Source organism: Dermacentor variabilis, chromosome 11, assembly GCF_050947875.1.
Source record: "Dermacentor variabilis isolate Ectoservices chromosome 11, ASM5094787v1, whole genome shotgun sequence".
Classification (NCBI taxonomy): Eukaryota; Metazoa; Arthropoda; class Arachnida; order Ixodida; family Ixodidae; genus Dermacentor; species Dermacentor variabilis.
The window spans coordinates 82,008,639-82,030,231 of NC_134578.1; the positions used below are offsets into that span (position 1 = coordinate 82,008,639).

The 21,593-nt window shown below is 45.2% G+C and overlaps 1 protein-coding gene across 2 annotated transcripts in view; it reads right to left on the reverse strand.

The window, feature by feature from the left end:
- The window catches only part of LOC142563728 (uncharacterized), a 92,425-nt gene extending 71,119 nt beyond the window's left edge, over positions 1 to 21,306 (reverse strand). Inside the window, exons 1-9 of one of the 2 annotated variants that reach the window (XM_075674325.1) lie at positions 20,504 to 21,306; positions 16,405 to 16,514; positions 13,587 to 13,694; positions 11,687 to 11,869; positions 8,588 to 8,675; positions 7,054 to 7,160; positions 4,163 to 4,462; positions 2,467 to 2,563; positions 1,668 to 1,900 (exon numbers count right to left, since the gene is read on the reverse strand). In XM_075674325.1, the coding sequence (XP_075530440.1) occupies positions 1,668 to 1,900; positions 2,467 to 2,563; positions 4,163 to 4,462; positions 7,054 to 7,160; positions 8,588 to 8,675; positions 11,687 to 11,869; positions 13,587 to 13,694; positions 16,405 to 16,514; positions 20,504 to 21,134 (1,857 nt within the window). In that variant the 5' untranslated portion in view covers positions 21,135 to 21,306. The remainder of the gene's footprint in view (positions 1 to 1,667; positions 1,901 to 2,466; positions 2,564 to 4,162; positions 4,463 to 7,053; positions 7,161 to 8,587; positions 8,676 to 11,686; positions 11,870 to 13,586; positions 13,695 to 16,404; positions 16,515 to 20,503) is intronic. The other variant, XM_075674324.1, reaches the window with a different exon arrangement.
- Positions 21,307 to 21,593: the final 287 nt, after the last annotated feature.

Consider the following 21,593-nt stretch of genomic DNA (forward strand, 5'->3'; position numbering starts at 1 on the left):
GTGAAACCAATAAGTAAATGAGCTACTTTTAAATAACATTTGGTGATGTAGTAGTTTAGTGCCCTGATAGCAACAGCCTCTCATCAAGTGAAAGCACTAAGTAAAAAGATCTACTTTTGCATTACTTTGGTTGACACAGTTATTTAAAGCACCGATGCACCTTCTGGTCACAACCAGAAGCAGCAGTACCAAAGCATAAAATGAAAACTAAAATGTAATGATAACAAAACAAGACTGACCACAATTTCATCATGCTCCATGATAAATTGCATGCAAATTGTGGATTATAACCCTTTACAGCATCATTAACTTCTGAACTGCCAATGACAAGTCAATTTAATGATGATGAGGATTTCTAATTGCATCCCCTTTGAAACGGGACAGCAACAAATTGTCAATTAGCCGGCTTGAGCTTGTACTCTGGCATTTTGCCTATCTCCCCTTGATCTTTTTCTCTCTCTCATCTGACAATGTGCACCCTCTGGTGCTGATGACGAGTTGACTCGTTATGGACTTTCCACACGTTTGGAACTGTTCAAGACAATTAAGAGCAAAAAACCCTTTGCCACTGAAAACACGTGCTCAAAAAGTCTTTCAACAGCATTTATCTCATATTTTGTTGCTAGGCAGGCAAAAACAGCCTTACATTCTGAATTTGTGCTTGCAAACATTGGGTTTTAGAAACAGCGTCGATGTTGCAGGCTTCGTGTGTGGCCACAAAGCACCGCGTAAGTTTTCTGTCGGTAACAATCATTCCAGTGACAATGATTTGTTGCTGGACAAGCAAAGTGATGAAGTTTTTGACTCATCAAGCCATCAAGAATCATCAAGCCAGATGACGAGTCCGATAATTTGGCCGGTGGCCACAACAGAGGCCACTTGACCTAAACGATCTGCCTCCTGCATCTCCCAGGTTTGCATTCACTGGATCGCTTGCATGCTGTGCAGTCGAGGTGTAGTCAAGGGAACACAACAAGGGCTTGTTTAGGTTATCGCCTGTTAAATGCGTGCACTAGGCTTCCACCAGCACAATGCCCCCTGTGCTGTGAAACAAATACCTGAAGATGCTTACTGTAATAGGGATGGCAGCGAGAGCTGTCAACACGGCATGCAACAACTCGCAAGGACATTTGCAGGCACCGGAACAGGAAACTGAGTCCATGGCAGCATTTCCACGCAAGACGCGTGTGCAAGTGTTACAGGGAAGCTGATGCGGTGAACGGCTACCGTTTGCAACTGCGCGCGCCCTGCACCTAGTTTTCTAACATGGGATCCAGCAGCCAGGAAACGTATCGTACGAGTGCAGTTTGGCGATGCACTGAACGTTGCTGCCTGAATATTACGTTTTCTGGAAACTTATGAACCGGTAAAAAAAAAGAGAAGTAACTGCATTGAGTGACTTTTTTGTGTTCTCGATTGCAAATGTTGGCGCCGGGACATTGTACGTAATGATTGTATCAACGAGGCCCTACCGTATTACTAAAGAAACATTGTCTTTTGCACACATTAACTCTCCGCGGCAAGAAATGAAGGTGAACAAGTTGTTCTAATTATTCCTTCATGCGGAATGGTGTTTGTACTTTTTGGGGTTGAGCAACAATCAGTACAGCAGCAACTGAAGGACAAGAAAGTGAGAAAAAAAAAGGAGAGAGAGGCAGGTGCCTAACCGTGGCAAGAGCAGTGGCATTGTCCAGTGGGGACAAGGGAGTCCGATGGTTACTGCGCTGCTGCTGCTGCTGCTGTTGAGGAAACTGCTGCAGGTGCTGTTGTTGAATCTGTTGAACCTGCTGCTGCTGGGCTTCAGGTGTCTTCGGTTTGCGCCGCCTTTTCTGCAGCACTGCTTGCAGCAGCTGGGCGCGCAGAGCTTCCTCGTCCTCCTCGTCGCTCCCAGCTGCCACTTCTGCAAGAAGACGGACGGATACGGCAGGACACGCATTCGTGAGGCATGTGCACAGCATTCTCATTGCAAGGCCTCCACCACCCCGGAAGAAGAAGCAACTCATGATAATTTGCATCTGCTAATTTGGAACACCCTTTTGCTCTGCAGCCGTGAAAGCATGCTCGTTTCGTAAATTAGACGCTAGGTTTCACATTCTATTGGTTGATTCAAATTTAGCCTCTTTTTATAACACAAACATGTGACCCCATGAAAAAACGAAACAAAAATTTGTCTTCCTTTGAGCAGAAACAGAGTGGCTCTAAATTCACAAGTGCCGTTGCCTGCTCTGTGCCTCAGTGCATATAAAGAAATTAACATAAATCATTAATTGCAATGCTAGCATGTAATGCTATTCACACTGCACTCGTGGCACAATGCGCTTTCCTTTTATTTTCTTTTTCTTTAAGAAGACTTTTCAGCAGTCACGGGGCACCAGAGCTTAATGAGACTTGCTTTTAAGAATTCCACAGCCATGTGCTGCAAACTCCTGCAGATAAACAGGGATAGCAACAGGATGGCCATAGTACCTAGAGTCGGCGTCTGTGTCCCATCGTCACTGTCCACTTCCATCTCGACCGATTCGTAGTTGTCGACACTGTGCTGTCCATTTGGAAGTGGAATGCTCTGCGTAGAGAAGGCCCCTCCCCAGAGGATTTGTGAAGCAATCGTACCACAAATGTGCACATGTCACGGCAAGGACCCCCTTGGCAAGGCTGAATAAGAGACTAAAAGGACAGACCCCTTGCAGTAGCGAACAATCACCCGATTTGTGGTCATTCCAGTCAGAGCTATTTCGTGCATTATGGACGTCACGCATACAAAGCGATCAGGCAAACAAATGCATGTAGAGTGACTGATTTCATAAAAGTTCCTTAACTCCCGAGGCCCTCATCGGTCCTTGCACACTGTGTGGTAGTGCTCGAACCACGCTCCTGGGTGGAGGCCAGTATTTGCACTGCAGATATGTAGTGTCCTCATGGTCACTTTCATATAAAGTACTCTCTTCCGAGGACGTTTGCTGACTTTCTGAACGTGAAGTATATTCATCAACAGTACTGAAATATTTTTTTGACTGACTGAACTCACGCGGGTTTCATCCATAAAACGCACATGCAGAAAACGCAGACATCATCCCACCGCTTATCGCCGCAAGTTGTGCGGAAATCGCCTTTAGTGCCACAGAAAAAGTGCTTCCTTTGTATAGAAACATTGTTAAGCGCACTTATTAGTTGAAAAAGCTCCAAAAAGCTGGCACTACCAACGCAAATAATTGGCAAACGCGAACATGTGTGTGCGTCAGGCGCTTTCCGACCCCCCCCGCCCATCTCACCGCAACCAACATATTCACGTGGCGGGAGGGGCCCAACACAAAACCAGAAATGGTTAAAGACACTAACTTCCTGAGTCATGAATTAAGCTGCACTGACAATCAAAGCATGAAAATCACAATTTGATTCGAAGGTGCAGTAGAATCTCTTGAAAGAAAGCAAAGATGGTAGAAAGGTTCGGCTTACATTTTCTAGCGTGCCCTTTTATCTACAGAATAGTTAAATTTCGACTTAGTGCACTGTTTTCATGTGCCTGTGTTCAAGTGGCATGCGGTGCTATAGCCCTAGTCATGTGACTCATGTCATAACCTTTCACCTCAGCACCGTGCCCATCATGTACTCACGCACCATCAAACAAACGAAAATAAGTAAATAAAGAAATAGGAAGTGCCTCAACAATACAGTGATGGGGCAACAGCAGCCCACACAGAAATTATGTAATAGCGCCTCTACCCGTGCTTGTTTCGTGGCACCACACAGAATCATTGCGCTCATGAATGTACGGCCGCAGGCTCATCTCATGTGTTGGATATGTTGTCTTTCTTTCTTTTTTTCAAATATTGTTGCATTATTAAAATTTAGTCTGTTTGCACCTTTTAGGCCAAAGGCATCACAATTTCATTTTCAAACGAACACACATGTGTCGGCAACCCTGGCACTGGCAGTAGTGACCCTGGCAAAACAGTGAGATCACAGAAGGCACACAACAAAACGGGAAACATTATGCTACTTGCGCCCTAGCGGCACGGGACAACCACTGACTGGCGCAGCTCTGCGCACGTAACATGTAAAGAAAGCTAAAAAATAGAAATGGGGCCCCTCACTTTAGCAACTACGCTATTATGACAGGTACCCTCACAGTAGCGAGCGACAGATAAGCAAATGAAGCACTCACGTCCAGAGGCAGCGTGTGTGTCATGACACCGTCGCCGACGGTCACCAGAGAAGCCGCACCAGAGAGGCCAGCTCCTGGGGCCGCACCCTTGGCAACCGCGTCCTCTTCGACCCCATTGGCCTGCGCGTAGGCCGACCGCTTCCGCTTGAGCATGCGCAGGTACTCGCGCTTGATGGCCTTGAAGGCCTCCCAGTTGTCGTAGCATGGGTGGCGCTTCCACTTGTGGTAGGCACGGTCCTTCCGCCGCATCTGCTGCGTCAGCTCCCGGTCGTACCAGGGGTGCCGGTGGCCTCTCTTCAGCTGCCGGGAGCAAGCGAGAGGCACGGCGGGCCAAGAGTCGGATGACGCGCGCAACCAAGAACGGGGACGAGCATGGTAAAACAAAGAGCACCTTCGTAGGTGCGTGCAAGTTAGGGGAAACGCCTGATAAATATTCAAACGCTCATAGCAGCTCCAATTTATCGTAAAATCCTTCAGCAGACGAAGCTAAAAATGAGATATCGGCCTCTTTTGTTGCTGCAGTTGCTCAATTGTAATGCGCACATTTTTCCGGAAATGTTTACGAAAATATTACACGTGTGTTAGATTCGAGTATGAAACAAAAACAACAGCAGTGACATTCTATCATATTTGGCATTTAACATTTCTGTAATCCAATCCTGCAACTGTAAAAGCTACAGTATGTCTGTCCGCTTTAGAAGTTCATTAGGCTACAGTATACTGTAGGTACTATAGTTGGGCTTTCATGGTTTGCAAGTCTTTTAAGAAATGTGGTATCTCAAATGTTATGGACGGCATCAAAGACGAAATTCTCTGGGCGGTTCACAGCGACAAGGTTTCCGACAGCGGCGATGAACGATGCCCGGTCTATCGTAGGTTGGACACAGTAATCTATACGTTCTTCAATGCAAGATCAAACTGCCATTAAAGCTGGCACATGAAACTTACCATAAAAGCTGGTACAGTAAAACCTCGTTAATTCGACCCCTGTTAGCTGGGAAAATCGGATTCGTCTTCTGGTCTCGGCAGGCCTCTTGGCCAAATTTGATAGAGTTGAACTCCTGTTAATTCGGACATATTTTGCTGTGCACCACTTAATTTGGACAAACCTCAGAGTGTGGGAGGGCAAAGCGCCACAAATGCATGACATAAATGAGCAAAACCTCATTAATTCAGATTTCACGGGACTCCCCAAAAAAATGCCACAACTAACCGAACGTCAAATTATTGAAGGTATCAAGAAAAAAAATAAACGGGAGCTTACTGCATCAACACGCTTTTATTTACTGAATGAATCAGCAAATCCTGCTCTTATTTTGCACAAAAGCAGTGCGAAAGCTGAAATTCTCGTCATTTCCTTGATTAGGGGTTCACAGCTGCGAATGCCTCACAACTTCCTTTACAATGCAACTGCGGCGCACGTCATCATCTGAGACATGCTTCTCACTACTGCACCCACATCCCGATGATTTTTTCACCAGTGAGCTAGTCACCATACACTGAGATGTAGCCGGTGCTCATCATTGACAGCTTTGCACCGAGTCAAGACGAAAACTGCCATTTGCTACAACTGCGGACGAAACCACGGTCACTATGGACGCGATCATGGATGGCGACTGCGCAGTTATGAAGGCACACGGTTGACGTGTGTACCGAGTCGTAACGAAACTACCGTTTGTTGCAACCGCTGTGGAAGAAACCACGGCCGTTATTGACACGATGATGGATGGTGACTACGCAATCATGAAGGCACGCGTCCAATGCGGTGCTATGCGCGGCCATAAATGCAAGACTGAAGGCTTTAGAGGCACAAACAGGCACGACGCATTCTGGTGTCGTTATCATTCACGCACGATTTTCACTGTTTACTATAGTAATACAGACTCCACCGCTTAGTCGGACGCCAATGCCATTTTTGCTATTTTGCGTCGCATACTTGCGGTGCTCTGCATTCGCCGAGCTCCAAGAGCTGTCCGAATTAAGTGATGTGCGGCCAAATACACACGAAGTGATGAGAGTTTAATTGCATTAACTAATTCGTCCAGCTACTGGGGCCAAAGGACGAGCCCGAATTGTCTGAATTATCCGACTTTTCCAATTAACGAGGGTCAAGTTAACGAGGTTTTACTGTAAAAGCTTAAAATCCAAATACCAGACGACATTCTGAGGTTGCGGAGATGTTCGCATTTTCCTCAAACTCCGCAGTATATAAATTTATGTGGCCGAGCATACCATAATGACACTGCAATGAAATGACCCTACCTGAAATGAGACCTCACAAATGGTACCAGAAGAGATTGTGCAGGAACCCTAGACAGCTGGACGCTTCTAGAAAGCTGTTTGCTTTTTTTAAAGGAATGATGCCCTTGAAATTTGTAGTAGTAGGAATATTTAGGTAGTATTTCTTGGTTCATTCAGTAATTCCATAGAGAATAGAGCTGTTAACCGGCACACAGGTGCCGTGGTAGTAAAGGTGAACAGCATGTATATCTCAAAGAGCTATACCAGTTCGCGTCCGGTGACTGACGCATCCTGCAATTTGGGGTGCGATCTTGTATGCGTTCCAAAATTGAATGGAGGCGGTCCGTTCTTTACGTCACGAAATAGGCGGTCCGTTCCGTTGCGTTCGTCCGATAGCAGACGACACGGAATGATTGACAGCAGATACCATGTCACAACTGACGTTATGGCGTTCGTCACGGCTTGGTGGAACGGACTGCCTCCGTTCTATTTTGCAACGCGTAAAAGATAGCACCCTTAGTTTTGCTCCTTGTATTCGAGCCTTTGCATTGGCAGTAAAAGTCCAACCTTCAACAACCAACCACTGAAATGGGTGAAAAAGAAAGCTGTTCACTTTTTTAAAGGAAAGTGCCCCAAGAAGTTGGCTATACCTGTTGCCTTTCCTGGACTTCCTGTATGGGACGGTCTGCCTCGAGCAAGTCAGACGGCAACACTTCCAGCGGAAGCACTGATGCATTTTCGGCCTCATCCGGAGGAACTGCAGAAAGCAATCAACAGCAGCGTTGCCACAACACGTGAAGAAACTAGAAAATTATTCCCCTGTGGTCATATGCTGTGGTAAAAAACAGATTCACAAGCCCATACAAACACATTGTCGATTCTCTTATTTCACCTCGGTTAATTCGGCTTTTCAGTTAATTCGAAAGCACTGGATAGTCCAGGAGAGAAACTAGACATTGTTATTGAAGAAAGCCTTGTTTAGCTGGAATGCAAAAGCATGCCACTTCCGTTAACTCAACCTCACTGGCATCCCCTTGTGCGTGCGGTAGCTACTAAGGCATCGAAAACAAGAAATTCCCTGGGCGTGAAGCTGTTTTAGTTTTAGTTTTATTTTATTTTAAGAACATTTCTTTTTGGTTCAATGCTGAGGCAATGTTTGAACATGTCGAAGCTCGTTTCAGCATGCCGGTGGAGTCATGTTTCAAGAGCCAGATGCAGAAGGACGTTACAGACTGCCTCAGACAATAACAAATATATATAAATTCATTCGTTTCGTCGCTTTTTGTTAACTCAACCTTAAGGATAATTTGGCCAAATCTTGTGGTCCCGCAAGGGTCGAATTAATGATTGTCCACTGTGCATAATGATTTGATACCTGTCAACTTGTGAACTGTGCTGTAGAACGAAGATTTACCATTAGTGCAGTTCAAATAATTTTTCTTTTCAGTATCCCTCTAACCACTCGGCACAGTTTGGTGCAATCGGCTCGGCAATCGCATCACTAGTACCAGTTCATGAAATGCATCTTTTAATCTTAAGCGCTAGAAGCAGACATTTTTGTGCTTTCTCGGATCACAAAGAAAGTACTTCATAAAGTCATTAAAAGCCAACTGCAGCAAAATTTCACTAGGGCTAAATTGCTTATAAATAAGTAGTTCATACTATCGAAGCAATCTTGGCAAAGCTGCAGATTGGGGTCTAAATTTTTATTGACAGCCTTTTAATGGCCCCTTAACAGACAATGCGTACAGCTGATATGACAGAGGTTTGAGAACACTGTCTTCAAGATTTTGCTTGCCATTATTGTCACCTCCGAGGCCGTGTTGGGAAGCCCAGGTGTTTTTCAATATTCTGGATTCTGTGTCCCTTTTAGTGAGTGGTAATGGCGGAATTAAATTTTTTTTTTTCAGTTTTCGCATCCAAAATGGCCATAAGCGAGCCTTTTCGTAAGGCATATGCTCACATCTCAAACGTGAAATGTTGCACAAAGGCTGCTCTATATCTATTCCATCTAAAACTAGGCTGCATGCACGGTCAAAACATGATTGCAGTTGATCTTCAATAGCCCGTCTAAAGTACCACTTTCATCAGCAAAATTTCAACAATCTCCCGATGAATACAGTGCCATCACTTTATCTAATAAAGGAAACCGATCAAATAAATTTCTATAAAGCTGGTCCTTACCTGCATTCTTGTCCTCTTGTACTTCAGGGGGTTTTGTACTTCTGATTGATTCCAGAGCCTTGCGCCGTAGTTCAATGAGATCAGCATCCTGCAGCAATCAAAAGGAAAGAACCCGTTTCCTCCTCCAGTCGACAACACAGAGCCTGAAAGTGCAGGAGCAGCTAGCCACAGCAAATACACGCACAGTTGAGAAGAAGACACATCGAAGACCTCGCCAAAACTACAGGAGTAAAAGTAAAATTCCAATTTTGGAATGTTGCTCGCCAAAACCAAGAACTGATTATGAGGTCCGCCGTATTAATTTTGACCACACGGAGTTCTTTAATGTGCACACAATGACGGCAGATAAGCATTTTTTTTTTATATATTTTTTGTATTCCATCCAAATGCGGCCACTACGGCTGGCCAGGATGAGATGCAACAGAGTTATCATGATAGTTAAAAATATATGATAGCAAGTTTACGTACAACTGAATAACTCAGCTAGAACGTTAAGACATTGTTCGGCAGAACTTGGCAAACATGTCAACATAAGGCTAAACGGCACATTCACACTACCAGTGAAACAAGGCCACGTGACCAATTTGGTTGCTGATGGTCGCAAACGGCCACTTTGGGCACTCAGCCTTCGTTCAGAGAATACACAAGAACTGAAAGTTCGGCAATCCAGACACACCAGCAACCAGAAAAAAAAGAGAGACAGACAGAGAAACATTCATGAAAAACAACATTATGAAGACAGCTTCATTACGTGTTTCTGAGTGTGCCCTACAACTTTTCCGATACAACTCATGCCTTAAAACAAATACAGTAAAATCCAGCCAACTCGACCCTCGTTAATTTGTAAAATCAAATTGTAACAGTAGTCAGTGAGAAGCGCAAGGCATACAGGAACAAAATGAGTGCCTCCTGCTTTTGTATTGCTATGTTTATTGTTGCACTTAACCCGGTACCATGATGGCCGTGCACCTTCAGAATTGCATCACTGTCCAATGCCTGCATCTATGGTGACTAGATTCATCTGCGGCGGTTACAGCAAACAGTAATTTCATTCCAATTCAGTGCAAGGGTGTGCACAACGCCACAAACACTGCGGCAGCTGCCAATGATACAGTGGCCCGCACGCTGGCATCAAGTCTGCTGGCTAAATCGCAATGGACAATCTGTTGCCAACCATGCCACCAATGGTGAAAAGAACATCTAACTCGGATGACATGGACCTTGCATCACAGCCACACTGTGAAGGAAGTTGTGAGGCCCTTGACGCTGCGAGTGCTTATCAATTATGAGTTAACAGGACCTGCAGCTGCTGCGCTGAGTGTGTGCAATCGATAAATGAGGGTTGCGGATTTCTTGTCATGCTTATGTAATTACCACGAAGGCGCCAAATAAAACAATGGACGAAGGAAGACGACATGGGACAACCACGTAGGTGCCTGCATGGTTGTCCCGTGTCGTCTTCCTTCGTCCATCGTTTTATTTGGCGCCTTCGTCGTAACCATGTATAACCAACTCGCCCACCAGCACATGCTCAGCGACATCTATGCAGTAAGCATCTGTTTCTTTTGTTGATATGTTCACTGATTCAATGTGAGGTAAAATCTGACATTTCTTCCCAGTTGCATGAAATCCACAGTAATAAGGCGTTTCTCTATATTAAAAACCTGTAGAATTGAATTTACTGGTTTAGCTAATATTGCAGCACCTCAAAAAATAATTGGAGCAACTCAAGAACTACAAACAATATGCCATTGGTCTCATTCACCTAATAGTTGAACCTCAATATAAGGAACTTCAATATAACGAAATTCTCAATTTAACAAAGTGTTTAACTTTGCTTAGCCTCTTGTCATAGAACACCGAACAACATCTCAATATAACGAAGTGTGTTTGCATGCGATTTCAACATAACGAAATTTCACTGCCGCCTTAAACTAATACCGAGACAATAGACAAACTTCCATGGACGCACATGGTCAAAGGATTGAACTACGAGTGGCTGTTCGCAAACGCACCTATCAAATCGCGCACTACGCGACGACAGCAACCGCCGAAGTGGAGCCACATCATGTTCCATATAAAGTCCAACTGCGATAAGATCCTATCATGCTCCGCACGCTGTGTGTTTTAGGTACGAGTGAAAACGTGCGAGGGTGAGACAAGAAAGTTGGTGGATTTAAGCGTGCCACCTTCACGCGCAAGCGAAGGGAAAGAGAGGGGAGAGAGCTCGTGGGGCGGCGGAATGAAGGACAAGTTGGCATGCTCGCAATTTCTGGCGCGCGTCTCAGTCGTGGCTGCTCATGGCTGTAAGCGCGGCTGAGCGCACATACGCCACCATGCACCCTGCTTCAGGTGTAATCTGCCGCACGAGCAAAGAGTGGGCTTGCCGAGACGGCGTGGCAACACGTAAGCTGTCCTCCCGCACGCTTAGTATGATGACCCTTTGGAGCGAGAGGCAGACGAAGCATTCGCTCTCTGCCGTCAGCGTTTTTCATGATAGCATCATCCCAGTGCACGCAACGCTATCGGCAGTTTGGGCGGATTGCGTACGAAAGTGCGGCTGGCTTCGCTTAATTCGTACCACTGGCGTGAAGATATCGTTGACGTGGCATGAAACCGTATCATTCGTCCCAAATTCCAAACTCGCAGATTCATCAAAAGGAATTGTTTTCTCATTCAAATTTGCTTTCTTTTTTCAATTGCCCTACAATTCAGAAAATTCTGCGGCCCCTTTCCATGTAAGAAAAATCGATCGGTGACTGTACTTATATGCGCAAAAGGTCAAATTTCACTACAACAAAACAAATTGCCAATTTTACCTACTTCGTTATATCGAGATTTAAACGTATGTACCACTTTACTTTAAAAGTTCGGTTGAGGCCATGAGAAACACAAATCATTTTGAATGGGCAACGATTCGCACAGCAGTTTTTTGTATCACAGGGTCATCTAAGAGTTGGTTGGTTGGTCGGGTCTATGTCCCAAACCAACACATGGGCTATGAAAGACACAGTAGTGGATCGTTCAATCGTCACAGGAAGTCAGCTGATCAGCCAAGCCAGATGGCTGAGACTAGTCATTTGAGCAGCGTACACTTGCCTCCCCATCGCTAACATCGCTGGCCTGAGGAAGAAGTGGAGGGGGCGTCGGAGGAAGCGGAGAGACCGGCAAAGAGCGGCATTCGATGTTTCCATCGCAGATGACTGGAATGGCAGAGAGCGGTGGAACTTGCTCTTTTCCGTCTTCGTTGAGCGCTTCTTTTGGCTTGTCTTCAGACAGGCTCTGTCCAAGAGCAAGAACAAAAAAATTCAAAGCAGGTTAACCACCCACCACATAACCACCAATCAAACGAACAGGTCATAACGTGCACGTGCAACACATACGATCGTTCTGGGAACCTGTAACCTATTTTCTGGTCCTTCACAAATGGATGAGCATGGTGATAGTGTGGTGTCGTTTTGCTCGGCTTTCTATGCGATCTCGCAAACCATTCCGTTCCTCACACTTCTTTAATAGATTTTGTGAAAACATTCTGGTGGAACTGAGAAATGCATCACAGTTGAATCCGGATATATTGAACCCACATATAACAAATGATTGTGTATAATGAACATCAGTAATATCCCCGTGAAAATTTTTGAATAAAATTTTTATTTTATATATCAAATTACCTATATAACGAACTCTTTATGAACCCCTTCAGATTCAATATATCCGGGTTCGACTGTAGTTACCTGCAGCATTGAGAAGGCCATTCATCTTAGGTACTACCTCTTAGAGAGTTGCTAAGAAGGGTACCACAATCTATAGGATACGAGTTTCTATTCAAAATAATGACATATTGACAACTTTTCTTTAAAAGTGATAGAGAGCTTTATCATTCCCATTGAAGGACCAGATATTTAGCAGCAGACAGGGAAATACTACAGATATTTCCATGTACATAACTGATATAAAAGCTGTGGTATGTTTAGCCAGAAGCTCGGCCCATGGCAAATAAGGCATGATACCTTTCAGTCCACTATTTTTAACAGTCCCTGCTATCACCAGTGCACCTGCTTATTCTGGTTAAGTTAAATATTTGAGGACTGGTGCTGTACGGCGGTGAAAACAAATTCCAAAATTGTTACGGCCGTACATGTACGGCAGCGAAAACAAATGCCACATTGTCACGACCATACATGTGCAATGATGATTGACCGTTTGAAAATATGCGTGTTTACGGAACAAAGCGCCACGTATAACATTGCTCTGGATGTGCTATAACCTTCCGTGACTTCTAGGGATTATGGAACCTAGTTTGGCCCGATAACATTTGATTATTGCAAGTTTTTCACTTTTGTTTTGTTTTTAGGAAAGAAGCGCACAACTGAGCTTGCTTGCAGACAGTCACATGACATGCGTCACGCTATGGCTGCGCGTCCCTGGGGCAGTATTCTCTAACAATTCATTTTTTATTCTTCTAACCCTTCCTCATTGGTTCGGGTGTGCATCACAGGCCACCACATTGTTATCTTTGCTGGGATGGCGCCATTGGCATGACGAATGATAAACATGGCAAATGAAATGGAATGTTTCAAAATGCTAGACCTAATGGCGTGAAACCTATTTAAAATATAAAAATAACTTGTATACATATTACCACATTTGTAAAAAATACATTATGGGAGTTTACCTATGCACTCAACAATAAGCCAAGTGAAAAACTTCACACATATAAAAAATTTGTCGTTTTATTGTCACCTGTAAAATTATTTGCTTGTTTTTTCTCAGAATAAGTTGTTCTGAATAATTTAAACTTGCCATGAAAAATGTGACCCTCAAAGGGTTAATAAATGTTGTGACATGTCAAGAATGGTTTAGGACGAAATTACACATCGGTCGGGGAGAATGAAGTAAAAGGTGCTGCAAAGATTACCATGGCATCCTTATACCATGGCCAATTAACTTCTTTTATGTTCAGCTAAGACACATAACTAGACTCAGTGCCTCAAATTACCTTTCGAGCTTTCCTGCACTTCGGCTTGTGGGCCTTTTTTCTGCGTTCGCTCGTCTTGGAAGACTTTTCATGGGTCGTCGTACTCGTTGAGTGGTGCTCTTCTATACTCTGAAGTCACACAGAAAATAAAAGAAAGAGAAAATGACCTTCTGCGAACAGGACATGCTTGACTGTTTCTGCACGAAGATTTTAATGGGATAGACCCAGAGTAGCTCAACTTCAGCCACAAGTAAACGGCGACAAGGCAAGAATGAGGCTATCATGGTAGCTGCTTGAAAAATGGAAGCAATCAGCGCATTTATCAGAACTCTGACTATAACCACTTGACAACTTGAGACCATCTCATTACGACAGGCTCCAAATAAGCACAACCAAGGAGGCACTACAATGCTCACATCTTCATGCTGAGAGCACCACCAAACTTAGTGATAAGCGAGCTGACAGAAAAAGTTGGCAATAGATTCGCATCGCAAATAACTTGACTGAGACTTAGTACAGCAAATGCCAGTGCTTAATCACTGGTCTAAAAGGCCAACTTGCCCGAAATGCTGCTGTCATTAAGGTCTAAAAGTGATGTTACACACACGGACAAAGACCAACCACACTCTTAAGCCTGTAACCTATATCTAAATGCAATGGCAACATGTAAATGAAGGCCCTTCCTAAAGAAACATGTGCAAGCCGAGTCAGCCGCTACACCACTGAAACTATATGTCCACATACTGCTGTTACCATGTCAACATCTTTGCTATGTAGCAGAATGCCACACACCCATTAGCGACACCTGGTGATGAGGTTTTAAACCAAAACACACAGACGTACTATCGCATTTTATTTATCTGCTAGTATACAATGTTTGACAGTAGTTTAGACAAAAAGCTGCTACCTAGGTAGGCACATCTTTAACTTATATTGGTCACACAAGCTTGTATCCTTTTTGCATATGTATCCTCATGTGCAAGAGTAACGGACCCCTTCTCTGCTAGTGACCTAATTTTTTTGCATCAGCTAACAATGGTGCCTTTGTTTCTACTTGAGGATTTCCTTCATGTGCATAACTGCACCTTAAAGAATAATTAATGGTGACTATTCCATCAGGTGATGATTAATCATGGTTAATCAGAAAATTTTTGGCAGTTTTGCCTGAATGGCACAGCACTGACAGGAATACAAAAAATAAGCACATCATGTAACTGCTACTGGCCAGAAGGAACAGCACCCTGGCAGCCACCAGGCATCTCACCATGCTGGCACGATTAGGAGTGCCACCACTAGCACTGGATTCGTCGGACAAAAAATCGTCTGCACTAGTCAGCACCCAGTGAAGTATTAGATAACATCAGCTTGACAATTACTGTCCATTCCAGTCAAACCACGAAGCGGGCGCCCACGGCTGCTCAGCAAGAACGCTAGTGTGCTTATAGTAGGCGTGCTCGCAATGCTCATGACAGTATTGCAAGGCAGAATGCCGTTCTGGCTCTGCCATCAAGCCGAATGAGTGGAGCCGTTGATGGTATGACCACTTCACTTAAGTCGTTCTTACAGCTAAATGCACATCGCATTTCTTCAAGCCCTCTAACCCTCCCCATGTGCTCAGTGCCTGCACCATCGGTGGCCGGACAGCACAACAATGACAATGATGAGAATGCACCTTGAGCATCTGCACAATTGCCCAAGCAATAAAAGGAACAAGGGTCTGTTAGTTTTGCATGTGTCAGTACAGCCATTCCGAAAAAAACAAAACAAAACAAAAAAAAGATGGTTTGCAGGAGAAACAAATTACAGGAGCAGAAAAATTTTGCTGGAATCACGCTTCTGTTCACAAATGCACGAACAGTGAAACTGCTGGACTATTGACTCTTCAGTCCACAAAGGCGGGAGACCCAGCCAGGGTAATCAATTACACTGACCCAGAAAGCTCATTAGCACACCAACACACAGCACGCCAGCGTCTTGTCACAACATTTTAAGTGCACCCCTTAGGAACAGCCTCCCCTATGGTGCATAAAGGGAAAGGTGCAACATTCCCACTATCTGAGCACTTATCAAGTACCGTACCACACAGTGGATTTTCGCTACTCCAGTTGTCTTTTAGATGCGCTCACCTTTTGTCTGGATGACTGTGCTTGTTCACCCCTACCGTCAATGCAGCAACATTCCACCAGCTAGCCTAGCCAGAAATACTATTCATCAATCCATTTTAGTTAGGGCGTGACCCCATAAGATGCCACCACCAACCTTTTACAGCTACACCAGACATCGCACAATGAGTGCAAGTCAAGGAACAATACTACTGGCAGTTTAGCATGGTTTTGTTAACCATTTAAACCCTATTTTCGTCTATCACTCAGTTGTGCAATAGGCATATGTGGCACAAGAATAGAGATCTGGGGGAACTGGTATATGGTCACAATACAATACGTGGTACAATTTATAAGATATGGCACGTGGTAGCTGAAGCCACATTTTCAAGCATTGATCATGGCCCATTCCCATGACAATTACATTCTCAGACGATAGCCTTTTCTTCCCTCGCAGTGTGTACCAAGTGCCAGTGAGTATCTGGAGTAAATCTTTAACGAAAATTACTGGTACAGAAAGATAAAAGAAACACACAGGGAGGGTCACACTGAAACATGAGTCGAAACTGTTCTACCATGAGCTATGGCTGCCACAACAAGATGGGAAGCTGGGCAAGTGGAAAGACTGCCATAAGGAATTCACTGCAATCCATCATGAATGACACAAGCACTAATAATTATGTGTAACCAAAAATGCCAACCAACACTTAAATGAGTATTAGCAAAGTCAGGCTTACATGCTTGTTGAGATCTTCAAGCTGGTGCTGTATGTTCCTGTACTGGGCGAGCAAATCTTCGTACGACGGCTCATTGCTGCTCGCATTCTGCAGGAACTTGGGTTGAGATTCTGGACATTCGTGCTCGTTAAGGAACTTCAAAAATTTTAAATTCCGGGGCCTTACATGCCAAAACCATGCTGTGATCACGAGACACACTGGCTACATTTTAGCCCTGATGAAAATGCAGCCGCTGCAGCCGACCTCATGCCGAGCAGTGCCAACACCATAGTAATGTGGTAGGTGAACATCAAGAATGCCAGCACAGATTGCGCAGGGCAAATGATCACAGCGCTTCCCAGTTACACACAAGTACAAGTATTCCAAGCTTGCCATCCTGAAATCTAGGCAGCTGTACCTCATGTAAATCAACAGCAGCTCTTTTAAAGTGCACAAGTGGTTCAAGAAAACCCATCCTTGTAAAATGTTGCCTGGCCTTCCCTTTCCTTGGCTAATAAACAATCTTTTTCTACCACGGAATGAGTTCCAGTTAAGACTGTTCCAAACTGCAAGAGAGATGCCCTGGGATAACTTAACCGGAACTTAGTGGCTCATTTTAGGAATGGACATCTCAAAAGTGGGTGCTAATGTCAGCATTCATGTTAAGCAGATATGACTTCGCTACTGCTCAGCTTTGATTGGGCAAATGCAACATGTGTCCTAAAGCGAACAGTTAAGTAGTAAATCAGTGAATATTTAATCAACAACACGGACATGACAATGTTGTATGCAGGATAGTTCTGCCTTACCCAGATATCTACCTGGGTAACTCGCTCCTATGAATTGCTATTTTAAGCTGCGTCATGTGTTCACTTGTATGCCCTGTATATATTACAGCTTTTTTGCGTCTGTTTCCCTAAATATCCCTTCAAGAATTGTACTCACTGATATTTTCATTTTTTGTGTATTTTACTTTCTAGTATTAGTACCTTATGTTGAGTTTTACGCGTGTTATTTCCTTAAGTGTACCTTTGTGGCCTTTCATTACTTCAGCTGTTCCTTTTACATGTTTTTGGTAGTAATGTTGATGAGCCCTGCATCGAGGCGTAGCTCTTGTATTACACTTTAGAAGGCTGTTTACTCTTTCTTTTCCCCCTTGATTTTGTACCCCCATTACACAATGCCCCCGTAGGGCCTGTAAGGTACTTTAAATAAATAAATAAATAAAAGGCAGAATAGTGCTACCTGTTCCTGGCAATTCTTTATAAACCTGTGCGAATTAAAAGAATTAAATTTGGCAGAGACACTTAACACTGCTTACGTGTGGGAATGCAAAAGCGTTGTACCATTTATAGAACTCAGAATGCCATGAATGCGCTCATGTTATACACTCATGATGTGGAGCCACTTCTTACCCATTCGCTGCCCCACCACACACCCAATGACGCATGCACTAGGCTAAGCCTTTAGTCAGCCAGAAGGCTGTGACATGATGTGTGCAATTATGCACGCACTAGGCGCACATTTAGACAAACAGAACTGTGACGCCACTGTGGCGTCGGGGGAAGCGAGCTTGTCTCACCCTGGAGAGCCCAGGTTCGATTCCCACCCAAACCGAAATCCACAGAATTTTCAAAGCCAATAATTTACTCTGTTTGCAGGAACCTCCCGGAGAAATTTGGCATCAATCTGAGCATTTTCTCTGAGCAATCTGAGCCACCGATTACGCCAGATCTTCGCGAAATGGGGCATATAAATATTTTCACATTACAGAAACAGAAAATGGAAAAGGAGGTAGAAGCACTGGCTGTATTGCCCTCTAGGTACCACTTTTCTAGTGCAGAAAGAAAAAAATATTCAATGCGAAAGATATCTACTGAATGTTTTGCTAAATGCTTCATCCTCTACAGCAAAATTTGGTCCTCTTGCTGTTTTCAAAAGACAACAAATATTCAGAAGAGACAGCATGAAAAGGTTCCACTATACTCTGTTTCATACTCAACAGGCAACACCATGGAAGCTAGGCCAGTGGTGTGGTCACCGAAGTCTCACTTGATTAATTTGACAGCGTAGTGTGCTTCCTACGGTATAACAAGTTCCCATACTACGACTTGTGGAAGCAAGATTACGCTGAATCACACACTATTTGTGCCTTTTTGGGCTTCTAGTGTGTGACGTACTATGTTTTGGTCGCAAGGGAGAGAGTGTGCTGTAGCCGCTGGTACGGAGACGTGTCCCTATGCATATCTGGTGGAAAAATAGGTTCAGACCTGTGACACAGTCTACAAAATAATTATGCCTTATTCTGCGACATAAAAGCATGAAAGTGTTACATCGAATTACATTATGCATACCTATACCATTCTTTCGTATGCGACACACTACTTTTTGGTGACGAAATGAGCAGAGAGGTCTTCCTAGCCTTTGTATCGTTGTCTAGTATGTATAACATGGAGTACAGCAGCATGACACACATGCTGGATGCACCTTATCCCGACACACCTCCTGCGCATGCGTGGCCTGTTTCTGTGCGAAGCACCACGGGTTGTGATGCCATCACTATTGAGGGCCCTCTACTCCACCATGGAGTAGAGGTGCCACGGTAGGCGTTTGTGAACGAAAGCTGGAGTGGTGCACTACCGCAGGGTCCCCACCTTCCACCGTGCACACAGTCAGCGGAGTGACACTGGTGCACGCAATGCAACGTGTTAGACCGTACGGACTGTAGTGGCAATCACAGGCCAACTCTTACATCTGCAGCCAGACACTTTACGTAACTTTCTTTTCTTTTTTTATGTAGCCTCAAGAAAAAATTTGGTTGTGATGTGGGTATGTAAGTAAGCTTCATGTTGGCCTATCCGCTGTGAAGCTATCTGCATGATTGAGCTTATCGTGGCCATTTTGACACCTACTGATGGGATAAGTGTGTAGAATACTGTAGTGAGCTGCATAGTTATGCTGGGTTGTCTGGTGCAAAAGCAAATTGGGCCATCTTGGCACCAATTACAAAATGTGCAAGCACTTCGGGCTCAAAATTGTTCTAATTTTCAATTAAAATTCAATGCACACACATGGTATTGTTTAAAGGTTCAGTTGGTTTGGTGTGCTTGTCCAAAGTTGATTCAAAACCTTTATCAAGCAATGCGGTTGGAGGGTAAATGTGCTGAATAATGTAAATACACATAAAAGAAAACCCTAACACAAGTGACAGTGTGCAGAGTGCACGCCCCTGAAGCTACTACGTCTAGTCGTGAAGCAGCAAACTAATAACTGCAGTAAAGACTATTTGTGGATATGCTGGCACCACCAGAGATGGGATCACAAATCACCATTACTTCTTTAAATAATATGCTGTGCTGGTACCCACCTCAAGTATCACTCCACTTTTTCTGAAACCGTACACTCCTAGGTGTGTATACCAATAGCTGAATAGGTCTAGGAAATGAATGTTGACTAGAATCACTGAAATTATTTTCATGAAAAAGAAAACAAAAAAAACCTGTGTCTGCAACCTGCAGCAAGAAATGGCCAATGCGCCAGGTTTTCGGTTGGACAGTGCCCATAAACTAAATGGCAAGGGTATGTTGTGAGTCACAGTGCGCAGATGTGTTTTTAACTTGGGTGCTATCGAAATTGGACGGGTAGTGTAGAGTGACGCGCATTCCCGACAGCTGAGAGTTATGAAAATAACGGCGGACGGCGACGATATAAGGAAATTTAACGCAAGCAAAACAACTGCACGTGGCATAAGCGTGGCACAGACACCGTCTGGCACGACGTGGCAACACGCCGTTGGCGTGTGAAGCGCACCATTACGCGCAAGGAAAAAAACAACGTCACACGGTAGCGGACGTCAGCGACTATGGGTGCCAATGAGTCACAATGGCCGTACTTGGGATTAAAAAGAAAAAAAAAGAAAGAAAGAGAAGTCGTTCTGGGCTTGCCGCGAATAAAGTGAAACATCGTCGCTATTTCCGTGACGTATCGTAGCAGTGCTAAACCACTACACCTGAAGCCTTTGAATTTAGCAGTGTGGCGCTGCCCCATGAATAGACCCTTGCGTAAGCGAGACAAGTACTACATAACTGGGACTGAACAGTCGCCAACAAACGCAGGATACGGCTTTTCCTCGCACTCCCAGAGTGCGACGAGGGCGGGGGCGGGCTCCGGTCGGGTCGCGACCGCTGCGAAGTCGGCGGCGGTGGCGGGAAGCGGCCGTGGGAAGACGAGTTCTCGATCTCCCTACTCGAATGCCCCGAGGAAGACCTGCGGAACCACGAGTAGTGGTCGAGGTGCGACGTCGTCGACGACCTGCGCGCTCCGCCCCGATCGTCGTTGCTGGCACCGTTAGTCCTCGAGTCGTGCGGCGACACGAAAGACGGAAGAGAAACACAGCCGCGACTCGCGGGCGGTCGACACTGAACGGCCGAGCGCAAGGTAACGCCGCTGCTGCTAGGAGGAGGTCGCGAGTGGCCCCCACTGCCGCGGTCGTGGTGACCGCTTCCGCTCGGCGGGTTGAAGACGGACAGGGGCTTCTTGTAGTAGCGGGGCGCGGAGGAAGAATTGTTGACTCGGTGCCGACACTTGCGCGGATGGGGCAGCAGCCCACGCGACGACGGTTCGACAATACCGAACGGTTTGGCCGGAGGCCTAGGCACCAAGGCGGTCCTCGCATCGTAGTCGCCCAACTCCTCGGCGTCGTCGCTTATTTCGCCTTCCTCGAGCTCGCAGATCGGCGAAGGGGAAGTCATGGTAGCTCCGTGAGCTCAGGGGCAACGGGGCCCCGAAGATAGCGCGTATTAAAACCCGAGGTAGCACCTGCGATCGCAGGAGACCAGCGCAGGCGCCGCCATTGTTGCGGATTGCAGCGCGTTTGCGAGTTCCTGATGCCAGGCGGCGCCACCGTTTTCCACGGGCGCACGAAATGCGCGTGCAGCGCGCTTTGCGTGCCGAAGGTCATCGTCATCAGCGTCGGCGGCGCAAGTTGGCGGGCTGTTTGGAAGTACGCGATTGGATTGGATTGTAAAACTTTATTTGTCCAACAGATGTAGGGAAGGCTTTAAGTCTTCCCACCTAGACGACGGCCAGGAGTCCTTGGACCCTAGCGGCGAAAAACTCTAGCATGTGCGACCGTTCATAGTGCTCATCTCCAGTGCTATCTATCTATCTATCTATCTATCTATCTATCTATCTATCTATCTATCTATCTA